Below are 26,695 nucleotides of genomic sequence, written 5' to 3'. Positions count from 1 at the left end.
TAAATCAAGGAGCTGGTTCCTGCCTTTTCCAAGCTGCAGGCTCGCCCTCGGGGGGGGGGGGGTGGTGTCAGGATTTAGGTAGAAAAGTCTCCATGCACTGGAACTTTTAGCATTTACATCTTCTCCTTCTGAACACCCCTTCGGCATATTCTGCCAAGAAGGCATGCATCCCTCCTAAGAGAAGACGTGGCCGTTTGTTTTGGGTTCTCCTAAAAGTCTTTTGCCCAGCCAAGAGCTCAGAGCAAGCCTTCTCCAGGATAGGGAATAGAGTTTCTCTGTTGTAGGTCTGATGCCTTCAAGTTCATTTACTGCCAGACATTTCTTCTGTGACAGTGAGACCAACGCCGGTTCCATGATGTTTCAGACTCTGAAACAATGTCCATGGTTGTACTGGGGGAGTCAGTTTCAGGCAGCAGCTGTGAGGCTGAGGGACCATGTGCCCAGAACTCCGTCTTAATTCAGTGCTTGTCCTCTGTTCAGAAGAAGAGTCCAGCCTTCACGCCTGTGATCCTTCGTGAGACTGTTAGTGATGAACGGCGAGCTTGTTTTTGGCCTCGGCCTCAGTAACTCCACTCTGTCGTGTTGGCTTGTGATGCACTGAATGTCTGACATGAAGAGAGTGGTACTGGAGCCTGTTCTTCTCGTCTCCTACCTCTGTTGGCTCTGCTTTTCAAAGTGGACAGCTGCCGTGCCCTGCTGTTGTTAGAATGGAGCGCTCACAAGCTGATTTTCTTAGACTCTAATTTAGTTCCTTGAATCACTCATGTGTTCGCAGAGGCTCTGCTGGCATTATCAGGTTTTATGTGATTAAGGCAGAAAACACTTGCAGTGCTCTGGGCATCATTCAGAAGGTCAGCTGGGATTCCTGAAAGCGTAGTTGAGAGGAGTGGGCCCTGGCCTTTTATTCTTCCTTTGCATTTTTTTCCAGCAGGCCTTCTCCACAATACCTTTTAAGAATGATAGGGACTTGGAGAGAAGCATTAATGCCAGGACCCTGAAAGATGAAATCTGCATTTTGGTCTGAATCAGGAAACACCAGGCTTCCTTGCAAACCCGAGTCTATTGAAATGTTTTAAAATCAAGGTGGGAACATCAGAATCTGGTGTTTGCATGTTGGCAGAACCAGAGGAAGAATCCCAATAACTTCTTTGCACATGTCCTGCTTATCTTCGCAAGGTCTCAAGGAGTTAGTAAACAGATGGATACGTGGCCTAAGTTTGCAAAGGATTCATTGCTCCCACATTTGGGATTCTGAGTGTATCTCTTAGGAACATGTGGCATCTATTCAGCCACCATTAGAGATGGGAGGGGCCGGCCTGCATTCCCAGCTGAAACTTCTTGAGATGTCCTGACAGCATCGGAGGGCCCAGGGGAAGGAACCCTGAGGCCTTCAAACCACGGGGTTTCGGGACAGTAAAAGCACCCCCTTGTGGGCTCTGTGGGAGATGGAAGTTTAAATTAGCTGAGAGGAGAAGCAGTGCCCAGGAAAAGTGGCTGGTTTCCAGGGCGTGTTCACTGGGTTTGCTCTACGTGGTTCCTTGGGGCGGTAGGGCCTGAGGGCCCCAGTGGATGAGCCGTCTGGTAGCTCACCTGCCCAAGGGCACTGATCCTGTGTTAGGTCCTCCGGCCACTTGGAAGCTCCTGGAGGAAACCTCATACCCAGTGTGGGGACAGACCCGTTCCCCTCACTCTTCCATATCGGAGTGTGTCACCGTCGCCCTGCCAGGGTGATAGTTAACTGTTTTCCTTTGTCACCATTCTGCGCACTTACTATGAGACAACTGAGACTTCAGGGGGTTCTCCTCTAACTCCTTTGTCTCTCCCAACGTCTTTTCAAGCAAGAAAGCAAGGCAGCTGGTATGCTCTACTAAGATTGTTCAATAACCATCTTTTCAGGTACGAAACCAGCACTGGAGCCTCATTATGGAAAGCGTGGTTCCATCCGACAAAGGAAATTATACCTGCGTGGTGGAGAACGATTACGGGTCCATCAATCACACGTACCACCTCGACGTCGTTGGTGAGTTTGCCTCTCCCCGTGTGGCCGTCTGGTGCCAGCCTGCGGCAGCTCGACTCGCTGGAACCTGTGGCAGCGAGTCTCGTTTCTCCCCATACGTTGGGGAGAGTTGATGTGTTTTCATTCTTTCTAAGTCCTAGCCACTGTCTGGGAAGGATTCTTCTGCACTTGACCGTGTTCTGTTTCTTGATTGGCCAGGTTTTGTGCTTTTGGTGTGAAGATCCCCTCGGTTCCCAGGCCTCACCTTGTGTCACGTGGACATGCTGTAAGGGGTGCCAATGTCTGGAAAGCGGGGGTTACTCTGCACATGGTCGTGTCCCAGGGAACGGGTATGGTTCGGCTGTAGGAGAACATTTTAGAAAGAAGGGCAACCGTGTAACGCTGGCTGAAGAGTAGAGGAAAAGGGGCTGTAATGACGGAGCTTTGCGCTGCCTGGAGGGAGTGACTGTCCAGAGGCCTTGCAGGGCCATCGAAAGAAAGTCATCAGATCCTACAAGTTCAGCGGCTGTTCCTAGAGGCTCTTTCTTCTGTAAAAAGGGATCTGTTTGGGAGTTCCCGTTGTGGCTCAGGGGAAACAAATCCGCTCATATCCGTGAGGATGCGGGTTTGATCCCTGGCCTCACTCAGTGGGTGAAGGATCTGGTGTTGCTGTGAGCTGTGGTGTAGGTCGCAGATGCAGCTCGGATCTGCTGTGGCTGTGGTTGTGGCTGTGGCTGTGGGGGTGGCTCTGTTCGGCAGCTGTAGCTCCACTTCAGCCCTAGCCTGGGAACTTCCGTATGCCACGGGTGAGGCTCTAAAAAAGCAAACAAACAAACAAAAAAAACCCCAAATGGAAAGGAACTGTTTCTATGGGTTTATGAGTACTTTTTTATCAAAGTGCTTGGCTACATAGGCTCCTTTAGTGCATATCTTAAGACCACATAGTGTATCGTTCTCGAACTCAAATTTCTTCCCATGTCTGATCTAGCATGAGTTTTGTTGTAATGATGGAGATAGGGTGTTTCTCTATCTTGTTGGAAGACCGATAAACTTACACCTACGGCATGTCTTATCATTTTGGGATGGTGGGCTGAGATCTTTTTTTTTGTTTTTTGTTTTTTTGGTAAGCACCATCATTTCTCTTTGTCATCTACCCTGGCGCTCAGGGTGGCCACCTGTCCTTGTGTCCCCGCTGTGGAATCTAATCAGTTTGTGTATTTCCACACGCAGGGTGCTGACTCCTGCCAAGGTCTCAACTTAAAAGCTCACCTTGATTCATTTTGCCCTAATGTGGCCCTTTGTGCCCCCACAGACTCAGCCCCTGTGCATCTATAAACAAAGGCGTCCCTCCATCGTTTCTTCTCTGTGTGTCCCTCATATTATTTCACACGTGGGCATTTCTTCTCCTTCAATAAAATATAAACTCTTTGAAGAGAGAGACCCCATAGATATTCGAATTGCCCCAAGAGTCAATCAGAAACTTTGCAAAAGCTTAATTAACCACATGACATAGATTGGTTCCATTGGTAAGGGAAGTTTTCAGTTAACAGAAAATTAAATAGAAAACCATCTTCGTTTTCTATCAAATGAATTAAATCCAAAAGAAACTCTGTTTTAGAAAGCATGATATCGTCTTTATTTCCTTCGTATGTAAGTATTCAGTGAAAAAAATAACATTTCGTTTATTTGGAAGCCTTTATGTGAAATTTGAAAGTTTTTTGTTTTTGTTTTTGGTCTTTTTGTCTTTTTTAGGGGCCCCGCGCACATGGAGGTTCCCAGGCTAGGGGTCCAATCGGAGCTGTAGCCGCTGGTCTGCACCACAGCCAGAGCAACGCCAGATCCAAGCCGCGTCTGCGACCTACACCACAGCTCATGGCAATGCCGGATCCCCGACCCCCTGAGCGAGACCAGGGATCGAACCCACAACCTCATGGTTCCTAGTCGGATTCATTTCTGCTGCGCCATAATGGGAACTCCTGAAAGGTTTTGTGTAATGTAGATTCTGTAGATATGGTAAAAGCCTGAACTTCAGAGCCCTCCTTTCTCACAGAGGTATTTGTGGAACCCTTCTTAGTGGACATCATAACGTACAGATATTTTATAAAACAAACCCAAAGAGAAGTAACACTCAGATAGGAGAAGAAGATGGTTAGCGTTGGTTTTGGCCTCCATGGTAAGTCTGTTGACCAAAGAGCACACAACCTGGATTTCACTCAGGGCCTCGCGTGTCCTGCCTTTGACATGAAAGTGTTTCTATTTAAGGAAAGCAAGATTCAGGGCTAGAAGTTCTAAATAGCTAAATCAGTAATTTATCGTGGGAATAAAGTAATTGGGCTCGAGCCGTCTTCGGGGATCCAGAGGTCTCCCCATCGCTCGTTAAGATCGCTTGGGGTCATTCCAGGAATCAGGAGTCATAGCTCGGCCACTTGAGCCCTGGGCTCTTGCTTAGAGCAGGTTTTGGGTTGAGTTGTTATGTAAAACATTCAAAACCCCCTCTCCCCCCTGCCGCTCCCCTTGAGCTTTCTGGCAGCTCATCTCTGTGAAGCCCTGAAATCTCTCTTAGAGTGGAGGGTTGGATTTGAATCGGGCTGCTGAATAATGGAATTGTGCCGTCTAATGTTAATCCCCTGGCAATCGTCTTGTTGAAAAGAGCGTGTGATTCAGTGGTGTAATGTAGGGGGGGCGGACAGCGTATGGAGTAACGCAGAGAAAGGCCTGATTATGTCACAAATTTGGGAGATCGCCCAGCTCAACGCGGGCCAATAATGACACAATGCTGGTTGGGAATATCCATTAAAGCGCACCCCCAATCATTTTCCAAGCCCTGAACCTTCTTTATAAATAGAAGCCAAAAGTCAGTGCAGGAGAAGACGTTTTCAGGAAAGCTGAAGGTGTGAAATACTCTCGTCTTTGCTCAAAACCCTAGGACTGGCTTTGAGACGCAGTAATAAAAGAAGAATCGAGTCAGCTGAAGCCTCTCAGGGCAGATGCACAGGGCTGGCAGCCAGTCCTTCTGTGCATCTCGGCAAGTGGACACGAAAGGGGTTCAGGCTTGACCAGGGCACTCTGGTGGCCCTCGCTGCCTCTCAGCTACATCTCTGTTCCGCAGAGCATCAGAGACTCTTTCCCAGAGCAAGTCATGTCCTGTTGTAGGTTGCTTTCTCCGAGGTTTTATTTTTGTTGCTATGATACAGAGGCTTGTAGCTCAGATATTACGACGCGTCAAACTGGGGGAGATCTTTTTATTGAAATTCTTCTTGGAAAGGCATCCCCGTAAGCACGTTCATGTAAAAGCCGTGTAATTTAAGTGACATTCTTGTGCTGTGGAATTAAGCAGCAAGCCATTGTTGGGTGCGAGGGAAATGCTTTCGTTTACTGGGAGCCCTTTGAGGGGCTGGCTTGATCCTCATTAAAATTGACACCATTCCTCTTCAGCCCTTTGCTTGCAAGGGAAAATCAGTGTGAAGCTTTGCATCTCAGTAACTGTGATGATAATCACAGGGGCTCCCCCTGAAAAGAGCTGGCGCCAGGAGGTGGCAAGGGTTTTGCCAGAGTTCATCAGTGAATGAGGCAGAAGCTCTGCATTCTGCCTCGGGCCCTGCCATCAAGAAGCTGCGACCCTGGAGAGATCATTTAACTTTGGGTTTTACTCTCCGTGTGTCTCAAAGTGAAGGCACGGAGTCCCAGGAGTGCTCCATAAGGGCAGCCTGGTGCTGTGAGCGTTGCGGGCCCGACTGCCCGTGCCCTGGGGACCCAGCACGCTGGGACAAGTGACTTAGCTTCTCTGAGCCTCTCTTAGCTCATGTGAAGGACGATGCTTATATCCCATCCTGTGAGGGTTGCAGCACTTTCCTAGGGGCTGCACGAACAAATCCTTCCAGGCTGAACGGCTGAAAACAAGAGGAATGTATTTTGTCCGTTCTGGAAGCCAGAAGTCTGAAGTCAGGGTGTCTGCGGGGTTGGTTCCTTCTGCAGACTCTGAGGGCAAGTCTGTTCATGCCTCTGTCCCAGCTTCTGGTGGCTGTTGACGTCCTTGTCTTGTGGACACGTCCTCTCCATCTCTGGCTCTGTCTCCCATGGCTGTCCTCTCTGTGTCGTCTCAAATCGCCCTCTGGCTTTCATCATAAGGACACCTGTCATTGGGTTTAGGGCCCACCTTAAACCTAATCCTGAACCTCATCACTAAGATCTTATTTCCAAATAGGGTCACGTTTGCAGGTCTCGGGGGATCGGATGTGGACTTAACCTTTTCTGGGACCACAGTTCAACCCACTGCAGTGTCTGGGAGGACTCGGGTGGGTTAACAGGTGAAAACACCCAATCGGTCGGTGCCTCGGTGGCCAGTAACAAATGCTGCTTTGTTTCTTTCCAAATCTGGAAACTCCTTTGAGAGCTAGAAGACATCTTACATAGCTTTTATTGACTTAATCAGAAGTTTCATTGAACAAACTGGATGCTCTTCTTGGGACCAATAGAACGGACCGCCAGCTGGCATTCACTTGTCCTGCCGAGCTTTCCACCTTTGGTTCAATGCTGTCGTCAGGCCTGTCCCGGGACTGACATAGTTGCTTGAACTTGGGGAAGAGGGTTGGAGAGTTTGGGAGCTTCAAGTTCATCGGGTTGGTCTCGTCCATCTCTACTTCTCACCCCATTTTTTACAGTTGGGGAAATTCCGGTTCTGGGCGGGGTGAGTGATTTGCTGAGGACTTGAAGAACTCCTGAGCTGGGTCTTCTCGAACCCTCGATTAATGCTGCATGCATCCCACGTGAATGTCTCTGTTTCAGGATTACCGTGGTGGAGACCAGCAGTGACTGCTATCGCCAAACTCTGGAAAGGTGAACCCTGGGTTTAGCTTTTGTTGCCCAGAAAAACTCCCAAACTAAGAGAGAGAGAGAGAAGTATGCAGAACTGACTCTGTGAGAATAATTGGCTTTGAATTATGAGCTTTTTCTCCTTTTGATGTCCAGTTCTGCATTCCCGGAGCCCGTCAGGTAACTTGAGGGGATCACACAGGCCTCCTGGCCAGCCCCGACCTGCTTGGCGGCAGAGCAGGATGGCGCTGTCCACTGCTCCTTGACAGCAATCTGCTGCAGCTCGGGTCCAGACATGCTGGGACTCAGCCTGAAAGCATGAAGGAATCCATCCTGGTGCTGACGCTCCCCGAGGTGTGTCCTGGGGAGGGATGAAGTCTGTGTCTTCCAGGCATGGACGGATAAGCCTGATGGTGGGGCTGACACCTGGCGGTGTGCGTCTGATAGCCTGTCCCCAGGGGGAGAAGTTGTGTCCCTTGTTTATTGCTTGGCGCAGCCCCGTCCTGGGAAGCCAAAGGATCCAGCATGGTCCCTGAGCCACAGGAAGGGGACTGAGGCAACTCAGGGACCCTGAAGCCACACTCGTGCAGTGTGAATTTTGTGCTCCTTTTTCTTGGAGGGGTTTGGAACAAAGTAGCGTTTCGGTAAATGAAGACACGGTGCTCTAGTTCAGTAATTACCTGGTTGGTTTATCGCAGAGGCTGTCAGAATTAGGCTCTCTCCCACTCACTTGCTCTTTATGGAAGGCCCTGCTCTGTTCTAGTTTCTGTCACCTTGTGGCTCCTCGATGCAGCTTTTGTTCTTCTGTGTGATGAGGGTGGCTGTGGTGTAGGTAGCCCGAAACCACACCACACCGTGTATCTGGAGATGTGAACACATTGGACACGTGATTCTCACCTTCCAACTTGTGGCGCTCGTGTGTCTCCCTGGCACTCACCAGGCCACGGCTCCACAAAGCCCCTGGGGGTTCTGGATTGGAAGCGTCTTGACCCAGAAGCTTCCTGGCCAGACCTGCTTTGATTTTCTAATGAATTCTTTTCCATTTCTTGCTCTAAGTGTTAAGACTTGGTGTTCATCCTGATACTGCGTCTGCGTGTCAGCTTGACATGAGGTCGCGACGTGAGGTCTCGCTGGAGGGAGGCAGAGACCCCCATTGTTGAGAATGGATGGAGGTGCCATGGCAGGTGTTGGGGCACAGCGGTGCCTTCCGAAGTGGGCTTGCTCAGTTGACATGGAATCATGGAGCTGCAGCAGGAATTGAGTAGGAAGCAAAGTTGTGCTGCCGAGTTTGTGGTGCCAGCAGCGGAGTCTTCTTCTTAACCCTTTCTACCACAGCAACCCTCAAGGGCTCCTCTCCTTGCCTGGTAGCGCCTCTGGAGGTTCTGGTGGGAATTACATGGGCGAGTGGTTCATACTCTGCATCCCTCTCTAGCTCTGTGGCCTTGGAAAGCATGGAACTGCTAAGCCTCCGTTCTCTCTTCTGGAAAATGGGGGTGATGGCATGCCTTCCCTGCAGCACCGCTGAGAGGATGCAGTAGGAGGTGGGGCTTTTTTTAAAAAATCTTTTTGCCATTTCTTGGGCCGCTCCCGCGGCATATGGGAGGTTCCCAGGCTAGGGGTCAAATTGGAGCTGTAGCTGCCGGCCTACACCACAGCCACAGCAACATGGGATCCGAGCCGCGTCTGCGACCTACACCACAGCTCACGGCAACGCCGGATCCTTAACCCACTGAGCAAGGGCAGGGATTGAACCCGCAACCTTATGGTTCCTAGTTGGATTCGTTAACCACTGCACCACGATGGGAACTCCCGGAGGTGGGGCTTTTAACTAATGGTACCCACGTGATCACTCGTCCCGTCATTAGGGGGTCCCACACCTCCTTTCATAGCTCGAGGCTGAGACAGGCACACTCAGCCCAGCCCTGATTAAAGGAGTGGCTGGTCCTCTCCTTTCCTTTAGGACAGAGATTTCAAAACTTCCTTTGGTAGCTACTGTTTAACGAGCTTTTTGGTTGCTCCAGAGTGGCTTTTCATACCTATTTCACAACAGGGGTTCCAGGGGGCAAAAGCTGGTCGGTAGGTAGGTGGCTACACCAGCCCCGAATGTACTGACCGGCAGCGAAGTGCCTTCCTACAGGCCAGATGTCAGCCCAGAGTTATTCCTTCCAGGCGCTGAGAGCAGGCGGTGTCTGTGGGTGCCAGCTCCTAGGGTTGGAGCAGGCACACGCTGGCCTGGATGGAGTGTGTTACGACTTTGCCATCTCGGCAGATGTGCCATGTTCTCTGCAAGCCATCCGTTGCCCTCTCTGCCCAATAGTTGAGGAAAGAAACCTTATTGATTGCTTTAGATTCTAGCAGGGGGACTGGCTGAGGTGGCTGGCAGAAGGGCTAATATTTGATCTCTTGTCCAGTCTCTGGCATGGAGTCTGTGATGTGGGCAAAGAGGATGCAGAGGTGTCACAGGCAAGTTAATGACTTACAGCATTTTGGAAGAGGAGTGTACCTTCTCTGTAGCTGGAAATAATGCAGGCGGTGGCAGAGGGCAGAGGAAAAGCAGCTGCTATCAGAGGGTGGGTGAGGAGGCTGGGACGAAGATATAAATTCATCAGTGGCAGTCAGTGTCCAGTAGTGAACTGGAACTTAGCCAGATTTTGAGCAGTGTGAGCTGAATTGAAATAATAGAAAAAACAGTTTGAGTCACTTATATTTTGGGGGCGGGGGGGGAGGTTATGGTTCTTAACACACTATTGCAAATTCTTTTTTTTTTTTTTTGGCTTTTTAGGGCCACACCTGCAGCATCTGCAGGTTCCCAGGCTAGGGGTCCAATCGGAGCTACAGCTTCTGGCCTACACCACAGCCATAGCAATGCAAGATCCAAGCTGCAACTGTGACCTACACCACAGCTCAAAGCAATACCAGATCCTTAACCCACTGAGTGAGGCCAGGGATCAAACCCACAACCTCATGGTTCCTCGTCAGATTTGTTTCTGCTGCGCCATGATGGGAACCCCCACACTGCAAATTCTAATTCAGGGCATCTTCCGAGTTCCTCTCTAAACTTTCACAGTTTCAGTTAACGGTCACCTTTATTAATAAAAGGCCCCAGTTGGGACATATTATGCTGATTCGCATCAAGATGATTGTAGAGGAGTTCCCAGTGTGGCGCAGCAGAAAGAAACCTGACTAGGATCCATGAGGATGCAGGTTCGATCCCTGGCCTTGCTCAGTGGGTTAAGGATCCCTACATCTGTGGTGTAGGTCGCAGACACAGCTTGGATCTGGCATTGCAGTGGCTGTGGTAAAGGCTGGAAGCTACAGCTCTGATTCGATCCCTAGCCTGGAAACCTCCATATGCTGCAAGTGCAGCCCTAAGAAGACCAAAAAAAAAAAAAAAAAAAAAAAGATGAGCGTAGAAGTGCCAACATATTGCTCCGCTTTCAGTGGTACCTCCGGCAGAGCTCTGTTGTGGGCTCCCGTCCCTTGGAACCCTCCACAGTGGCGTTCAGGTCTCACGTTTGGTTTATCTGCAGAGTCAGGAGAAGGCAGGGCAGAAACAACCTACTGAACTAGGGATGCGCTCCCGGCTTCAGGTTTGAGTTGGAAAGGCAGCCTCGAGGCTCCTCACTGAGGTCAGATGCAGGTGGGACAGAGAGGCTGAGAGAGGGTGTTAGTGCTTCCGTGGGGAAGGTTTTCTGTTTCTCCTTCTGAGCAGAGAGATGAGGAGGTGAGCACATCCTTGCCTTGGTTTGGAGGGAGAAGGGGCAGCAGAGCTTTCTACAGGGATAATATCTGTTGATGACCGTGTAGTGACGAATCCTCGCTCTCCGGGGTATCACGTGCTTGGCCTAGAGGGTGTTTGGCACGATCAGTTGAATGAAACGCATGCTTTGGCCACTTAGGGTTCTCAGGTCACAGTACGAAAGACCCCAAACTGCTGCAGCGAGAAGATGATAAGTAGGGATGGAGCTTTCTGGAGCTTGATAGAATTTCTCCTTTTTCTTTCTTCCTCCCAGAGCCTCCCCCTTGGAGAAGTCCCTCAAGGTCTGTAGGAATTCTCTCCCTCCCTAATAATGTGCAAATCACAGGCCAGGTGGCCCCCTCATTCCCTCATATTCCCTACCTATCAGGATGAAGGCATTTTTCTGTTTGTTTGTTTGTTTGCTTTATAAGGCTGCATCTGTAGCATATGGAAGTTCCCAGGCTAGGGGTTGAATCAGAGCTGCAGCTACCAGCCTACATGACAGCCACAGCAACACCGTGTCCGAGCTGCATGTGCAACCTATACCACAGCTCACAGCAATGCTGGATCCTTAACCCACTGAGCGAGGCCAGGGAGCGAACCCGCAACCTCATGGATACTAGGTCAGGTTAGTTACCACTGAGCCATGGGGGGAACTCCAAGGTGTCCTTTTTGAAGATAAGTGTTGGGCATTATTCTGGAAGGATCTTTTGGCAGTCGTGCTTTGTTTGGGGAAGGAGTTCCTCATTTTGTCGGGTTCTGTATATGCTCTGAACCGAGATGGGAAGAGGGTGGATGTGGTCCTTTCCATTTTACATTTTGGTGAAAAGAAACAAAACCATTTTGCGTGTGAACCATCACTGAGTGGCCAGTGGACCCTGGGAGAGTTGCAGGCTGGCCTGAGGCCTTCCGTCTGCCTGGGATGGTGAGAAGAGACGTCAAGTTTGGATTGGAACCTCTTATGATTGGGGTGACTCTTTTGAAGCCTCTCTTTAGGGGCTGCTTATAGCAAGGAATTATCTAGAAGCACTTTTTTTCCCCTGGGTCTGAGTTTGCCTCTGAGAAAACAAATGAGGTTTTATTATTCAACTTCTCATGTGGTTCTCACCAAAGGGAGGCAGTTTTTGTTTGCTCAGATGGGCTGAAAGCCTTTGCGTCTGCTCGAACCGCCCCAGGAGCAGAGTGAGGCGTCTGAGAGATTAGCAGGGTGGGCTTTTCTGAACTTCCTCTAGAAGTAAAGGTTTTGTAATGATGGAAGCTGATGCACCTGTCAGCGTTACTATCGTGGACATCTTTCCACCGTCTGTGCATGTTGGGTCCATTCTTTCTTTTTTTAATTTTTTAAATTTTTAAAATTAAAAAAATTTTTTTTATTTTCCCACTGTACAGCAAGGGGATCAAGTTATCCTTACATGTATACATTACAATTACATTTTTTTCCCCACCCTTTGTTCTGTTGGGTCCATTCTTTCTAATGGCCGGTATGCTGTCTGTCGTGGACAGAGTTTAATGTATTTAACCATCTCCCTTTTGCTGGGTATTTACTTTATGTTCATCTTGTTTTTTTGGCCTCACCTGTGGCACGTGAAGTTCCTGGGCCAGGGATGGAACCCAAGATGCTCTGGTGACCGGATCCTTAATCGACAGTACCGCAAGGGAACTCCTGTATCTTTAGTTTTCCGGAGAGACTCCATTGATAAGCATAGCCCTCACCTATTTCTTGGTCATCGGGGGTGAATATTTCTCTAGGACCTATTTCTAAATGGGGTTCATTGGATCTTTTTTGATAGACATCAACATTTTCCTCTTACACAGCCTCATCTGAGTGCTGCTGTCTTCGGGACCTTCCCCGTGGTTTGGTTTTTAGCTTCTTCGTAGATCATTTGAGAGAAGATATTCTAATTCAGAGTTCCGCCTGTGTGACCACAGGGTATGTTTCATTCCTGGCCTTAAAAAAAAAGTTTCCAGCATCCTCTCCCCATGAAGGAAGCCTGGCTCTGCAGACCCCGCTAATAATCTTACATTCCTGAAAGATGCTGTACCCGCTGCGGCGAGTGGCAGGGTGCTGAGGCTCTGGGAGGGGGCTCCCCAGCATGACGGCTCTCAGCTGTGTTTACCCAAGCTCCTCGGGACCGAGCCTGGGGAGATTGACGTCTGTGTCTTGCATCAGCGTGAAAACCAAACACAATGCAGGGAGGGACCTTATGCAGAGTCTTTGTGTCAGGAGAGGGAAAAGCGGGACAAGATAAACATGCGGCACTAATTGAGAAGGCAGCTTTTTCCCGACCCCAGGACTCTGTCTTACTCTGGGATAGTGTCCCCTTGGCCATGTCTCTCTTTTTTTCCCCCCACTTGTCGTAAAATACGCGTAACAGAAAATGCACCGTTTTAACCATTTTTGATTGTTTGTTTCCGTGGCATGAAGGACATTCTCACTGTTGTGCAATTCTCACTGCTCTCCACCCCAGAACGTTTCTTCATCCAGAAGCCCTGTTTCCTTTTAACCAAAGCAAAGGCATTTTTGAACCTAAAATTGGCATAACTCTGTGGCCGCCGAAGAGTCTCCAGTTCCAGTTTAACTTTTCGAAGGCACAGAGATCAGGGTATCATGAACATTTGGGGTATAAATGACACACAGCCCCGCTCCTGTAATTTGCCCAAGAAGACCTAAATTGACACCCAGCTGGTAGAAGCCACTCAACTCCCAGCCAAATAATACCATCTATGACATTAATTAGGGAAGGCACGGCGTCTCCGCCTGCTCTGGGCTTCGCAGGCCGCCCAGAGTCAGCCAGCTCTTCACTCTGCGTCTCCACCTCATCGAGCAAGCACAAAGGAATGAGTGGTGTTTTGCTTCTAGCATTTCACATGGGGCAACCTCCATAAGTCCCTGTGGAACTTCATTGCTGGAGGGGAGGCACTTTGGCTTTTCCCAAACCGGCTTAGTCCTCGACTTTGCTCTCTCTGAAGACATGTATGTCTTAGGGGAAGTTGGACCCCCAGCCCAAATCTACAAGACTTTCCAGAGTCAGGAGGAAACTGAGGCCAAGCGTAGGATAGAGAAAAAGAGCAGCAAACTAGTTACCTTCTACTGAAATACATTTTTTTTTTTTAAGTAATTCTAGGAGTTCCTGTTGTGGTTCGGTGGGTTGAGAACCCAACTATTATCCATGAAGATGCAGGTTCAATCCCTGGCCTCACTTAGTGGGTTAAGGATCCGGCATTGCCACAAGATGCGACGTAGGTTGGGATGTGGCTTGGATCTGGCATTGCTGTGGCTGTGGCGTAGGCCAGCAGTTGCAGCTCCGATTCAACCCCTAGGCTGGGAACTTCCATAGGCCACAGGTGAGGCCCTAAAAAGACCAAAAAAAAAAAAAAAAAGTAATTCTGAGTACCCAGCATCCCCAGTCTGTTCTAGAAGATGACAAGCAAAATACTGGCCACAGATCCTTTGACTCTTTGAGAATGTGATACTCCCTCTCATCCTTTACCTGTCCCTTGTCCTCTAGATCACTTTTGGTTCTGACCTCCTTTTGTGCCAATCTCTAGAGGCTGGAGAAAGCGCCAGGAAAAGAAAACTCAGGACCCAGCTAGGTATACAGCCTGTCTGGTTTGAGGGCATCAGGCAGAGTCTTGACAAGGCAATGAACTCATTCTACTAATTGCAATTAGCATGAGGTCTTTAGCAGGTTCTTGGGCTCCTCAAACATCAGAGGGCTTTGATCAACTCCCCTAATAACCATGCCTCATGCTAACTGGTTCAGTGTGGGTTTTTTTTTTTTTTTTTTAATGCAACAAAAGCTGCCACCGCCTACTCTTTAGAAGAAAGCCAGGCTGGGCTTTAGAAACAAGAATTCTCAGTTGTTTTCACTTGCCCTCCAACTCTCAGAATGTTCTTGCCCTATGAATAGCCCCTTGGAGTTGCTAAGAAACTGCTGTTTTGGAGGAAGAGTAATTAAATTTTGATGTTAATTTAAAGACGGGGCAGGCAGGGTTCTTCGTGTTCCTTAAATCACTGGTGCCCAAGAGCAGGAGCCTTGCTCTTTCCAGATCAGTCCTGGGCACACGATGTGATTGGAGTCTCTTGGTGGTTTCTTGCCAGAGGGCCTGGCTTTGAAATGATTCTTTGCGGCAAGTGCGGCTGAACTTTGGGGAGAGATGCTCAGAAGGCCAGTGTATGCTGGGAAACCAGCAGCTCCGGGCTTGATTAATTTATAGGTGTAATTTAAGAACCTGGTTCTCCTTTGGATCCCCAGGATGTGTTTTTACTGAGCCCTTAGATGGGAAGGAGGCCTCTCTGCCCAGTAGATGTTTTTTTACGGCCTTTGCTATGTCAGTGCAAAAGTTGTAGATCTCTTATGAGCAAACATATTATCGTGTCCAGAGAAGGACTGGCATGTTATAAAGTTTCAAATGGTCAATTAACAAAGATTTATTCTTTGTCGCTTGGGTATTTTCTCTCTCTCTGTTTCTTTCTCTCTCAATAATTACCCCTTGGAATGAAGCCGGGCTGTTTTCCTTCTGCCATCCTGGTCGTGGCTCCCAGCTTCAGGGCCGGATTGGAGAGAGGCTATCTTGAAATTTAGACTCCAAAAAAAAAAAAAAATTTAGACTCTTAGCAGCTGGGCCTTCTGCTTCGATGCAGTGGACTCCTTTGGAGCACTTGACAAAAGGGAGTGGGAGAGAGACCGCGGGGGAGAGGCTGTCTCTTTGAAAGCACTTCCGTCTGTGTTTACTACACTTTTATTTGGTGGAACTTCATTCCAGCCGTGCAGCCAACTGTCCCATCGGCAGCAGCCGCACCCTTTGGCCTGCCTTCCATCCTGGCTTAATTCGGAGCTCGCCCCAGTGACCTGTTGTAAAGGTTCTTATCCTCTCTCAGCTCCACCAGAGGTTTGTACATCTGCAACCCGCGGGACTCAGAATATGTCTTTTTAAACACTGCAGTGGAAGCACAGAGGTGAGGTGCCTGTCAGCTCTTCTGTTTTCCGAGTGTGTATTTCCCTCCCCCTGTAAAGCGAAGAATCTGTTCTTTGTAACGTGGGAGAGTTCAACGCGCCGAGAACCTTGCCTAAAAACGAGATCCTTCCTGGTGGAGAAGTGGGACTTTGGTTCTGACAGAAGACCAAGGGCTGGGCCAGCTCTGGGGTTTAGTGTCTCTTTGGGCGACTCATTCTTTTTCTATCCGTTTGCTGCCAGAAGAAGATGCAGACCCAAGGGCTTTGGGGTGCCCCGGGCCGAGGAGAACACGGTGGCCGTTGGAGGGCCTGGGTGCCCACCGTCACTGCCTTGCCCCTCAACTTGCTTCCCAGATGCCCGCTGGGCCAGGCCGTGGGGGCAATGGCCCGCCTCCCTAGAGGCCGCCTGGCCCGCCCTCCCAGCTGCCATCTGCATCCTGCTTTCACCCCGGTTTTGCAGAGGTTAGAACAGGAGACCCAGTGCTGTCATCCCCTCGCTGCTGGTCCTTGCTCTTAGGGTCCGATGGACACCAAGGGAAGGGTGACAGCAGAAGGATCTGAGAAGGGGGGTCGGGGGGCGCCGCGCTCCGCAGAGGCTGCCATCCCGGGACCTTTTCCAAGCCGTTTCAAGCCTCCTCCGACTTGTTTCAGGGCAGAGAATAAGGTTGCAAAGGAAATCAAAGCCTGATGTGGAGAAACGAAACATGAGGCCTACTGACTTTTTAAAAACATTTTAAAGAACATTCTCTAAGGTTTCATTTTATACTGAAGGCAGCTGTAATAAGTTTTGGAAGACGGTGTAAGGTTTCGATTACACAGCGATCCCACTCGCAGTTTTTGTACCCAAAGTGAGAAAGGGCTGGGGGTACCGGGGGGGGGGAGGGCTAAGGGGTTATTTTGTATAAGGTGAGAAAATTTGAAAGGATGAATTCAGGACTGAAAGTGGTAACACTTGGCCCACTGTAATTTGCAAACGCAATAGCATTAAACCATGGCAGAGGTGGTTGGGTTTTTTGGGGGGGTAGGGTGGGGTGGGGGGAAATAGTTGGGGTAGCAATGGAATAACTTGCACATTGACCACCAGTCAAACAAGACTGCAGCTCCGCGCGCGCCCTGCCAGTGCTGCCGAGTGACGAAGGTCTCTGCTGAAGGCTGGCGCGGGCCGGGGCTGGCACGCTGTGTGAAAGCACTCATTGTTCGCAGGCATCATTACTTGGAATTACATGCACAGTGTTTGCTTGTGAAACGATTTATGAGAAACAAGCATGTGTAAGAAAGGGGACTTGGTTTGAAATTCAGCTGATCTGGCTTATGACATTTAAGATTCCAGAGTGCCTTTGTTTCTAAGAATAAATATTTAAGTGCACCGTAAATATTTATCTTTGAACACGCACACACACCCACGCAAAACTGGCACACGGAGCCAGAGTGCGAACTGATACCTACCGTTCGCTTTTCTGAGGGGAGGAGTAAACTCCCTCCATATGTGATAGGTACGAAGAAGCGTTATTTTGTGAGAGTGGCCGGCAGTGTCCAGCCTGGAGGACCATGTCCCTCGGGCTGTTAAGTCTCTTGGGAGGAGGCCTGGAGGAGAGAGTGTGTGCGGGCTTAACTCGGTTCTTCTCACGTGGATGGGGCGAGCCGGGGTTGAATCAGAGCTCCGTCCCTGCCAGCTGCTAGCAGGTCCCTGTGGCATCCAGCTGGCCACCAGACCAGACCTGGAGGCTCACAGTGGCCCATCGCTGGGATGGGGTGCCAGCCACGGAGTGAGTGTTTCTAGTGATGCTTGAAAGGATCCCAGCCGTGAGATGTCCTGCCCACCCAAACTAGGAACCTTGACTTCTGGGCTCTTCGCCTTAGCCTATGTGGGTGATAGTGGGCCAGTGAACGACTTCTTTGGGGCTCTGAAATCCTTAATCTTTTTACTGTGAAAATGTAGGTGTCTGTGAAGTGATGGGAGATTCTGGAATGAAATGTGCTGGGAGTAACTGCTAACACTGTTTCTTCCTTTCTTGCTTTCTTTCCTTTAAAAAAAAATTTTTTTTTTAAAGACCAGCAACAGGCTTATGCAGTGAAATCAATTTGCACATGGTCTGGCTCTTGTCCAACAAATTCTACTAAATGACATTTTAATCTGAAAGTCCAAATATAGAAAGGCTGAGATATCGATCACTCTAATTTGCTGTTTCCAGCCCAGGGCTCAGGGATGCTCAGGTGCAGTGTGGGGACATCCTTGTGTGCTGGGATGTCCCCTGGTGATGTTTTAGGTTGGAGGTTGAAGGCAGTGGTACCCACAGTGTGGGGAGGGAGGGAGGTCGGCTGGTACATACAGGTATGTGGGGTTGGGGTGATATCTGGGGACAGGTGATGGGTGTCTGACTGTTCACTAGGCTGTCGTGTAGGAAGATTCTAGTCCATTGGTGATCACAGAGCCTTTGTGAACAAGATCACACAGCAGGCTGGTCTGGTACTTGCTTCTTAAGGAACCTGGCAGGTAGTTGCTTCTGACCCTGGATGCGGTTGCCTCCACGAGGTTTCTGCTGAGACCGCTCCTGGAGAGTTTCCCTGGAGAGAGAGGCGGACGAGTGCGAGTACAGGTGGGAAGGGCTGGCTGGCTCACCCTCTGTGGGGCCTCCTTTAAGACGGTCTGGGGGAGTTCCCGTCGTGGCGCAGTGGTTAACAAATCCGACTAGGGACCATGAGGTTGTGGGTTCGGTCCCTGCCCTTGCTCAGTGGGTTAACGATCCGGCGTTGCCGTGAGCTGTGGTGTAGGTTGCAGACGCGGCTCGGATCCACTGTTGCTGTGTCTCTGGTGTAGGCTGGTGACTACAGCTCCAATTCAATCGCTAGCTTGGGAACCTCCATATGCCATGGGAGCGGCCCAAAGAAATAGCAAAAAAAAAGACCAAAAAAAAAAAAAAAAAGACGGTCTGGGACGGTGCCAGGATTGGGGGGCCCCATGTCGCTTTCTGTTCCTTTCGGTGCTCTCTCTGGGCCAGCTGAGGACTGCCTGCCTGTGCCCCTGGCGTTGGGCACACAGCCACTGCTTATCGAGGACACGGATGGGAGTGTGGGGCAGGACGTGCACGAATGGAGTCAGTTCCACCGCAGGAGATGAGACCACTTGTTCGTACCTTTGGGCTTCGGCTTTTCATTTCTTTTCTTTTCCCTTTTGTTCTTTTTGGCCGCATCCACGGCATGCGGACGTTCCCGGGTCAGGGATCGAACCTGCACCACAGCAGCGACCTGCGCCACAGCAGTGACAAGGCCGGATCCTTAGCCTGCTGCGTCATCAGGGAATTCCCTATTTTCTTTTTATAACAAGGGATTAGAGGGCTTGTCGGGGCATCTTAGAAATGTATCAGGAGACACTGCATTCGGGTGCCATTTTGGAATTCAGGGTGACCTTGAAATTAGTCTTGTCACTTCCCTGGGATGTCAACCTATGATCAAGGTGAGTTTCTGGTATCGTCCCCAGTGGAAACTGGGAGGAGGCCTTCTTTCCCCCGCCATTGGTCTTTTTGATTGTCACCATAAAACCTTATCCCTTGTTCACTAGGTGGCCGTGGCCATGGACCACAAATGACTTGAGATGGAATAAGGTCTTAGTTTTCTAAATAAGTATTCCTTTTGCAAGGGTCACGCTCCCGCCGTCTGCTTTGAAGTCGTCGTTGTTATGCGTTGGGCCGTGGTGTTATTTCAAAGGAGTCAGCCAGCAGACTCGAGGCCTTTTTGGCTTGAGTTCCCGGGCAGCTTTCTGGACCACACCACTCATTTGTTCTGTTCGTCTCTGCCCCCCTCCCATCCCCGCTCCCCCTCTCCTCCCCTCTTCTCCACCAGAGCGATCGCCGCACCGGCCCATCCTCCAAGCCGGACTGCCGGCCAACGCCTCCACCGTGGTTGGGGGCGACGTGGAGTTTGTCTGCAAGGTGTACAGTGATGCCCAGCCCCACATCCAGTGGATCAAACACGTGGAAAAGAACGGCAGCAAATACGGGCCCGACGGGCTGCCTTACCTCAAGGTTCTGAAGGTGAGTATGGCCCGAACCCAAAGGTACCCACAACCGGGCGGGTGTGTGTGTGTGTGTATGTGTGTGTGTGTGTGTGTCTCCTCGATGGGTTCGGCCCCAGGTTCTTTGAATTTGATCGAAGATGACTCTCCTATGTGGTCAGCACAGGGTGCATTCGGGAATTAGCAGATCGTAGGCTCACGAATAAGATCTCAGAAGGGAGCTGTGCGGGGAGTGGGGAGGGCTGCTGAAGTTGCGGTCAGAAGAGCTGCGTATTTATGACCCTGAGATCTTAGATGAGACGGTTAGGCTTAGCTGCGCATCTTTAAAGTGGAGATCAGGATACTGTCTGCCCCACAGGGCATGGCGCAGAGTCAGTGGGATGGAAGAGCTGGAAAGAGCTTTGTAAACTCCAGGCCTTGTACCCATGTGCATTGTTACACTGACCTTGTTTTCTCCTAATAGGACTTTAGGATCCAATTTTAGTAGCCACCTTTTAGAAACAATTTAGATTTTCCTTTTACAAGAAATCCTGGAGTTCCCATCGTGGTGCGATGGAAACGAGTCCGACTAGGAACCATGAGGTCATGGGTTCCATCCCTGGCCTTGCTCAGTGGGTTAAGGATCTGGTGTTGCTGTGGCTGTGGTGTAGGCCGGCAGCTATAGCTCCACTTGGACCCCCTAGGCTGGGAACCTCCATGTGCTGTGGGTGTGGCCCTAAAAAAAAAAAAAAACAAAATCCCTTAGCCTTTGCAATTGATTCACACATGGTTTAGATGATAAACTTTAGACGATATTCCTACCCAGGGCAGTGTTGCACAGGGACTCATTCTTTCCCCTTGTAGTTCTCACTTGGTTCCTTGCAAGACCCTGTGTTGAGAGCACCAGCATCTTTAATTTTTAGATCTCACTCTTCAGGATGGTGGTAGCAAAAGCGGCAGCTAAGTGTGTACGAATCCTTTTCAGTTCGCTGCCTGCCGTGTCTCCCACATTGAGCTGCTCCTAGAGAATGTCCTTAAAAAGAACAGTCTTCCAGTAGAACCACAGGTAGCCCAGCCCAGCTCAGAACTCTCAGCCAATGAGGTGTTCTCTCCAGCTGTGAATACCACGAATCCAAAAAGCTGGAAAAAGATGACCAGCCTGGGGAACTGCGGATCCATTTTGCACGGGGATTGATCCCAGCCGCCCACCCGTCTCCACTGGGTCACTTCTGCTCTCCACCGGTTGACTTATTTTGTTCTTTCTAAACCCACAGCCCTTGTCTGCTGCTGTTGAGATGAGATGGAGGTTGTGTTTTTTTGTTTGGTTTTCGTTTTTTTTTTGTGGTGTGTTGGTGGTGGGACCCTAGGTGCTGCGACATCCTTGCTGGCTGGCCGTCATATTGTTCTCCTGTGTCTGTTCTAGCACTCAGGGATAAATAGTTCCAATGCAGAAGTGCTGGCTCTGTTCAATGTGACTGAGGCGGATGCTGGGGAGTATATTTGTAAGGTCTCCAATTATATAGGGCAGGCCAACCAGTCTGCCTGGCTCACTGTCCTGCCAAAACAGCAAGGTAACAACGTTTTTGTTTTTTGTTGTTGTTGTTTTTTTTTTTTTCCTTTTTCTTTTTTTCTTTTTTCTTTTTTTTCTTTTTTTAAAGAAGGCTGGATGATAGCAGCTGAAAAGACTTGGTGCTTTGGGAGACTGAAGGCGGCTTATAGGATAACTCTGTGGTCTTGGTATATTCATCATAATCTTTCTTTGGTGCTGCAGCTGGTATGATGCCAGCAGCCATGGAAAAATGCCCACAATGTTCAAAGTGCTTGCTCTCATTTCTTGTAAAGATTATCCTCCCCACCTCCCGCCACCCAGTTTTTAAGTTGTTCCTTCTGGTTTCTCTTGTTTGGGCTGCACAACTCCTGTCACCCCTGCACATCAGCACCCTTGTAGACACACACACTGGCAGGCCGATCGGATCTGTGACATTTGCTCTAGCAGCAGAAATCATACCTCCTCTGCCCTAGGTGTTCCGAGAAATATCGGCACCATGTCACTCCTTCAACAGAGCCTCATTTTCTTGGTTGCCTAACTGATACCTATGAGATACTGTCCTTGACCTTGTTATCCCAAATTCGAGGATGCACCGTCTCGCCGAGTCAATGTGCTGCTGGCTGCCATTGAAGACAGCAGGTTGGCCTTTTCAATTTGTCATGACTCACATTCAAAGGTTGATATTAAAAAACAACAAGAAGAAACAAGTCCCATTTCATTGCTCCCAAGATAAGACTTCAGCCATTCGCTTTCAATGCAATGTATAGCAAGCTGGTTATGCAGGAGCGAAAATATCCAGAGCCTGGTAACCAGCACAGATTCCCCCCCTGGCGGTTCCCGCAGGCCAGGAAGGATGTGCCCAGTGTCCACGTGGGCTTGTGTGCAGGGTGCTGGCTCACAAATGACAGTTGAGATGGAACCATCCTTTTTTCGAGGAGGGAGTCTGCAGCCAACAGGACCAGAACCCAACTTGGACTTCGGGGTGTCCTACTTTTGGAAAATCACCCCCTCAATCGGAAGCAAAGCAAAGGCTGAGAGAACGGATCTCTGTGGGTTGATTTTTCCATGCCTCTGATTGCATGCATGTACGTCTAGGTGGTGATGCTGGCGTGGTGACGGGCCTGTGGAGGTGAGCCGCTCCGTGTCGCTCAGTGTCTCTCGGTTGCGGGCTTTGTGGACGGGCTGCGATCGGAATCTCCCGGTGGCCGGTACCCACCGGAGCCCCCGGTGCGACGCCTTGTGGTTCCATGGCCCCCTCCACAATCATTCCTGTGTCGTCTAGCCTTTTCTCTTGCTTTCCTTGTTTTCTAGGCCGCCGGTGTTAATACCACGGACAAAGAAATTGAGGTTCTCTATATTCGGAATGTAACTTTTGAGGATGCTGGGGAATATACGTGCTTGGCGGGTAATTCTATTGGGATATCCTTTCACTCTGCATGGTTGACAGTTCTGCCAGGTACATACTGCTCTTTCTCTCCGTGGTTTTTTTCCCTCCTCTTGGTTGATTGCTATAAACTGAACACAGCTTCTGTTCTCAGAAATGGCCCCTTTCCCCCTTGCATAAAGATTTTAAAAAAATGTTTAAAATTGTCCCCCAGGGATCAGAAAGGTGCCTCAGAAATTCACTTACGATGAGATTCCACCCTTGCATTTACGATCAAGTGAAATGGCACCCGAAGGGAGTGAATGAATGAGCCGTTGAGTTAATGTGTCAATTCACCCATCCCCGTTTCAAGAAGAAGTTGAAATTACTTTGTAAAATTCAAAGTAATTTTTCTCATTTCAAAATGCCATTTTGCCGAAGTCTCATATGTCCTTGTATCACTTTTGTTCCATTTTCTATTTTTAATGAGACGTGAATAGATGGGTGTATCTTGAGGTGCCTGGGGAGAAGCCCTCTGCGTGTAAGGTGTACAGAAGCAGTGTGTTACCTACCTTGGGAGTTGGTGGCTTGCTGCATGTTGTAATGAAACGGACTCTCAGTTGGCTTTTCCTGCAAAGCATGCTCCTGCCATCTTGGGCTGGATGTTATTTCTACCCTACGGAGAGATCAACATCAGTGAAGCTCTAAATATTGCTGCTGTCTGAATCTTTAACTGACATCTCTGTCCTCGTCAAGCTTTCTTGATAATTCCTATCTGCTTTAACGCTTCTGTCTCTCTGCCGTTTCCTCTGTGCGACTGCATAGACTGTGGTGTGCCAGCTCATCATGTTCCGCTCCGGTTATTAATTCCTTATTTTTAGAGCACGGTGCCTACCTGCATGCTTATGTTATATTTAGTAAAAACCACATTGATTGTTTCATTTTGTGCTGTGCTGCTGAGAGGGTTGACTGTCTTGCAAATATTTTTCTGATTCAAATGTATAAGCTTTGAAGTAATGCCTTGGCATTTATTTTTCCTTTTGTTGTGAATCCGCTCTGTGAATATTTGCTTTGAAACAATGAGATGCCTCTCGTGTTAAGCTTGCTTTTACTTGCAGTCCTGCATTCTCCAAGTGCCCGATTGGCACTGCTTAACCAGGTTGCCTGACAGTACAAGCACATTAACTAAGAATGCAGTGGGAGAAAAGTACTGTTTGGAAATACACTGCTTGTAGATTGACCATTGAGGACTAAGGCGGGAGCAGACCTTGGTAGAAGCTGGTGTAAGAATGTGCTAATAGCTTAAGCATTTGTATGTATCCTTACATGCAACCGCATCTTTATTTTTTTCTTTAAAAGTTGCCGTGACGTATCCGTCAGACCAGATACACAGACATTTAAATGGTTTTTGATTAAGGAATGTTACAAACTTTTTATCGTAAGAACGTAATGATTATTATAAACAACTCCAGTCTTTATATTTATATTAAATGCATTTGTTTGGTAGAATAATATACACGGGACTATATGGAGAAATTGGAAACTTTTTCGGACGAAACTGCTATATGAATATTTAGTTCATTTCCTGTGGAACTGTGGTCATCTGGGTAGATGACCTTATCACACCCTCCTCTTAGCGAAAGAAGGCGGAGGCCCTCTTCCTTTAGAACAAAAGTGGGCATCGTTCCTACTTAAGGCTTGTTAAATGGTTTGCCTCAGAGACGTCAAGGTGGAAGACGTCCTTTTGTCGTGGGCATGGTTGGCTGTCTTCCTCTGCCCAGATGTCTAACGGAATGTGACCCCATAACCTGCCCCTTGTACTTTGGGGGCAGCCAGTCCATCATGGTCACAGCAGGCCCACCGAGGCTAGAGATAGTGCCCTCCTGGGCCCTGGTGGTAAAGCGGGGCGCCCTTGGTTGGCGACCTTCATTTGGAAGAGGTGCAGGGCAGGCCCATGGCTCCTGCGGCACCGAGCTCTCAGGAAGGCCGTCGTGCCTTGGGAATGGTCGTCTGATTCCTTGCCTTGTGCCAGGATCACCCGTGGCGTGTCCTAACGCTGTGGCCTGCTTATCTGTCCCTCTCCTGTGCTCCGCACTCCAGCTCCCGTGAGAGAAAAGGAGATCACAGCTTCCCCAGACTACCTGGAGATAGCCATTTACTGCATAGGGGTCTTCCTGATCGCCTGCATGGTGGTGACGGTCATTCTGTGCCGGATGAAGACCACCACCAAGAAGCCGGACTTCAGCAGCCAGCCGGCAGTGCACAAGCTGACCAAGCGCATCCCCCTGCGGAGACAGGTAACAGAAAGTAGATAAAGAGTTTGAAGACCTGTACCCCTCCCCGACGCCCAGCCAGCTCTTGGGTCTCCTCCATGCCATCTACCCCTGGGAGCATCCCTGTGCGAGCGGTGCCCACGGGCCTCTTAGTGGCCGTCTGACCAGCGTCTGGAGCTTGGAGGGTCAAGTCATGGAGCACCGCTGGGGTCAGCTGAGTCGAGTTCCAAGGTTGAGAAAGCACAGTGGTGAGACTCCAAGCTCACCCAAGGCTATGCCCTTGTGTGTTTGATGGGACTCAAGGGCAGTGGTCTCTTTGGAGCACAGACCCCCTTTGTCGCCTGTGATCTAATGCTGTTTTGGAGACAGGCTTTATGCTGCTAGTTGGAAAGGGAGGAATTCTAGCTCGCTTGGTCTTATTTTTTTAAATCAAGGCCAGAACCCTGTGTCTGCAGGTGACTGAACTACTGGCCTGTGATGTCTGTCTTCACTGAATTTTGGCTCTACCTCTCTGATTCTTAAAAATAGAATTGTTCAGAGTTCCTGTTGCGGCTCAGCAGTAACGAACCCGACTAGTATCCATGAGGATGTGGGTTTGATCCCTGGCCTCACTCAGTGGGTTAAGGATCCAGTGTTGCTGTGAGCTGTGGTGTAGGTCGAAGATGTGGCTCGGATCCTGCGTGGCTGTGGCTGTGGCTGTGGGCTGGCAGCTGTAGCTCTGATTTGACACCTAGCCTGGGAACTTCCATATGCCGTGGGTGTAGCCTTAAATAGACAAAAAAAAAAAAAAAAAAAGAATCGTATGCCTAGAGTATGTTATTGTTAGCTGTTTGCTCTAACATGGTGACTATGGATTTGGTGGCAGAATGGCTTTTATATTGAAGGGCAATATAAAAGTGTGTTAATCTCACACTTGGTCTTAGGTGGTTACTTGTTGCTCGTATGTGCCTTTAGCGGGTTTTCTTTTGCTTTGGGCAAACGGGGCAAGAGGGCACCTACATCCTCGCCTTAAATCAAAGCCCCACAAAGCTGATGAAGCAGGAGGTGCTCTGACTCTTGTGCTCATGAAGGGCAGAAGATTTGAATGCCGTGTTTACGAAAGTATTTGAAACTTGGGTTCGACAAAGGTATGTTTTTTGAAACAGCAAGAAAAACGGCTAGCTTGCTGGCTTTAACTCCGTGTATTTTAGGCACAGTTACAGGGCCCTTGTTAACCCTGCAGATTCCTTAGTCGTAGCCCCAGAGATTCTGGCTGGGGAGGTTTGAATAGGACCAGGAATCTGCGTTTGAAGCAAGTCCTCGGGTGATTTCTGAGATGCATGCTGAGAAACTCTGGGTTAACCCTAGCCCTCCCCTCCTGGGACTTGAGGTGGTCATGGCAGTTTCTGGCCAAGGCATTAGGAAGGATTAGGAGCCAGCTGGTCAGCCGTGGTTTGGGCAGAGATCCGGCTGTTCTCAGCTCAGCTCTGAACTCCGGGCCGAAGGGGTTCGTGCTGACCTCTTTGAAGCCATGTTTCTAGCAGGTCTTTCATCCTGGAGGCTGAGGGTAGCGTTTGGAGCACGTGTCAAGTGCAGACGAACGCCCAGATTGTGTTAAGAGGGAGGCAAGAGAGGTGCCCCCTGGGGACAGAGAAGTGACTCTGGGAGAGTCCAGTCTAAGGTGCCTCTTAGAAGACAGGCCCTCGGTGACTTCAGGGGATGTGGCCACCCCCCACCCCCCAACCCCTTACCAGTTTCTTCTGGGCCATTCCTACCCCCCGCCACCCCTTTGAGTTCCTGGCCTTAGGCAGTTGAAAGAAGGAGTGGCAATTCCATCTCTCTCTCTCTCTATATATATATATATATTTTTTTTTTCTAATAAGGAAAAATGCTACCTTTTGGAGGAAGCCTATCATTTGGTATAGCTAGACCATTGTCCTGTAATTATTTCATCATCATTTTTCCTGCCAGTGTTACAGTGCTCTTCTTTTTCTTTATTATCAAAGAAGCAGATGCCCTTAAAATCCCCCTGACT

At 49.4% G+C, this 26,695-nt stretch overlaps 1 protein-coding gene across 1 annotated transcript in view; it reads left to right on the top strand.

Annotated features, from left to right (window-relative positions):
- The window catches only part of FGFR2 (fibroblast growth factor receptor 2), a gene marked incomplete at its 3' end in the record, with an annotated part of 101,907 nt that overhangs the window by 44,163 nt on the left and 31,049 nt on the right, over positions 1–26,695 (top strand). The window contains 4 exon segments of the mRNA NM_001099924.2: positions 1,897–2,020; positions 19,346–19,536; positions 20,920–21,067; positions 24,509–24,711. Coding sequence (NP_001093394.1) covers positions 1,897–2,020; positions 19,346–19,536; positions 20,920–21,067; positions 24,509–24,711 — 666 coding nt within the window.

Source organism: Sus scrofa, chromosome 14 (genome assembly GCF_000003025.6).
Source record: "Sus scrofa isolate TJ Tabasco breed Duroc chromosome 14, Sscrofa11.1, whole genome shotgun sequence".
Taxonomy (NCBI): domain Eukaryota; kingdom Metazoa; phylum Chordata; class Mammalia; order Artiodactyla; family Suidae; genus Sus; species Sus scrofa.
The sequence above is the reverse complement of the archived record's forward strand: the minus strand, read 5'-3'. Positions and strand labels throughout refer to the sequence as shown.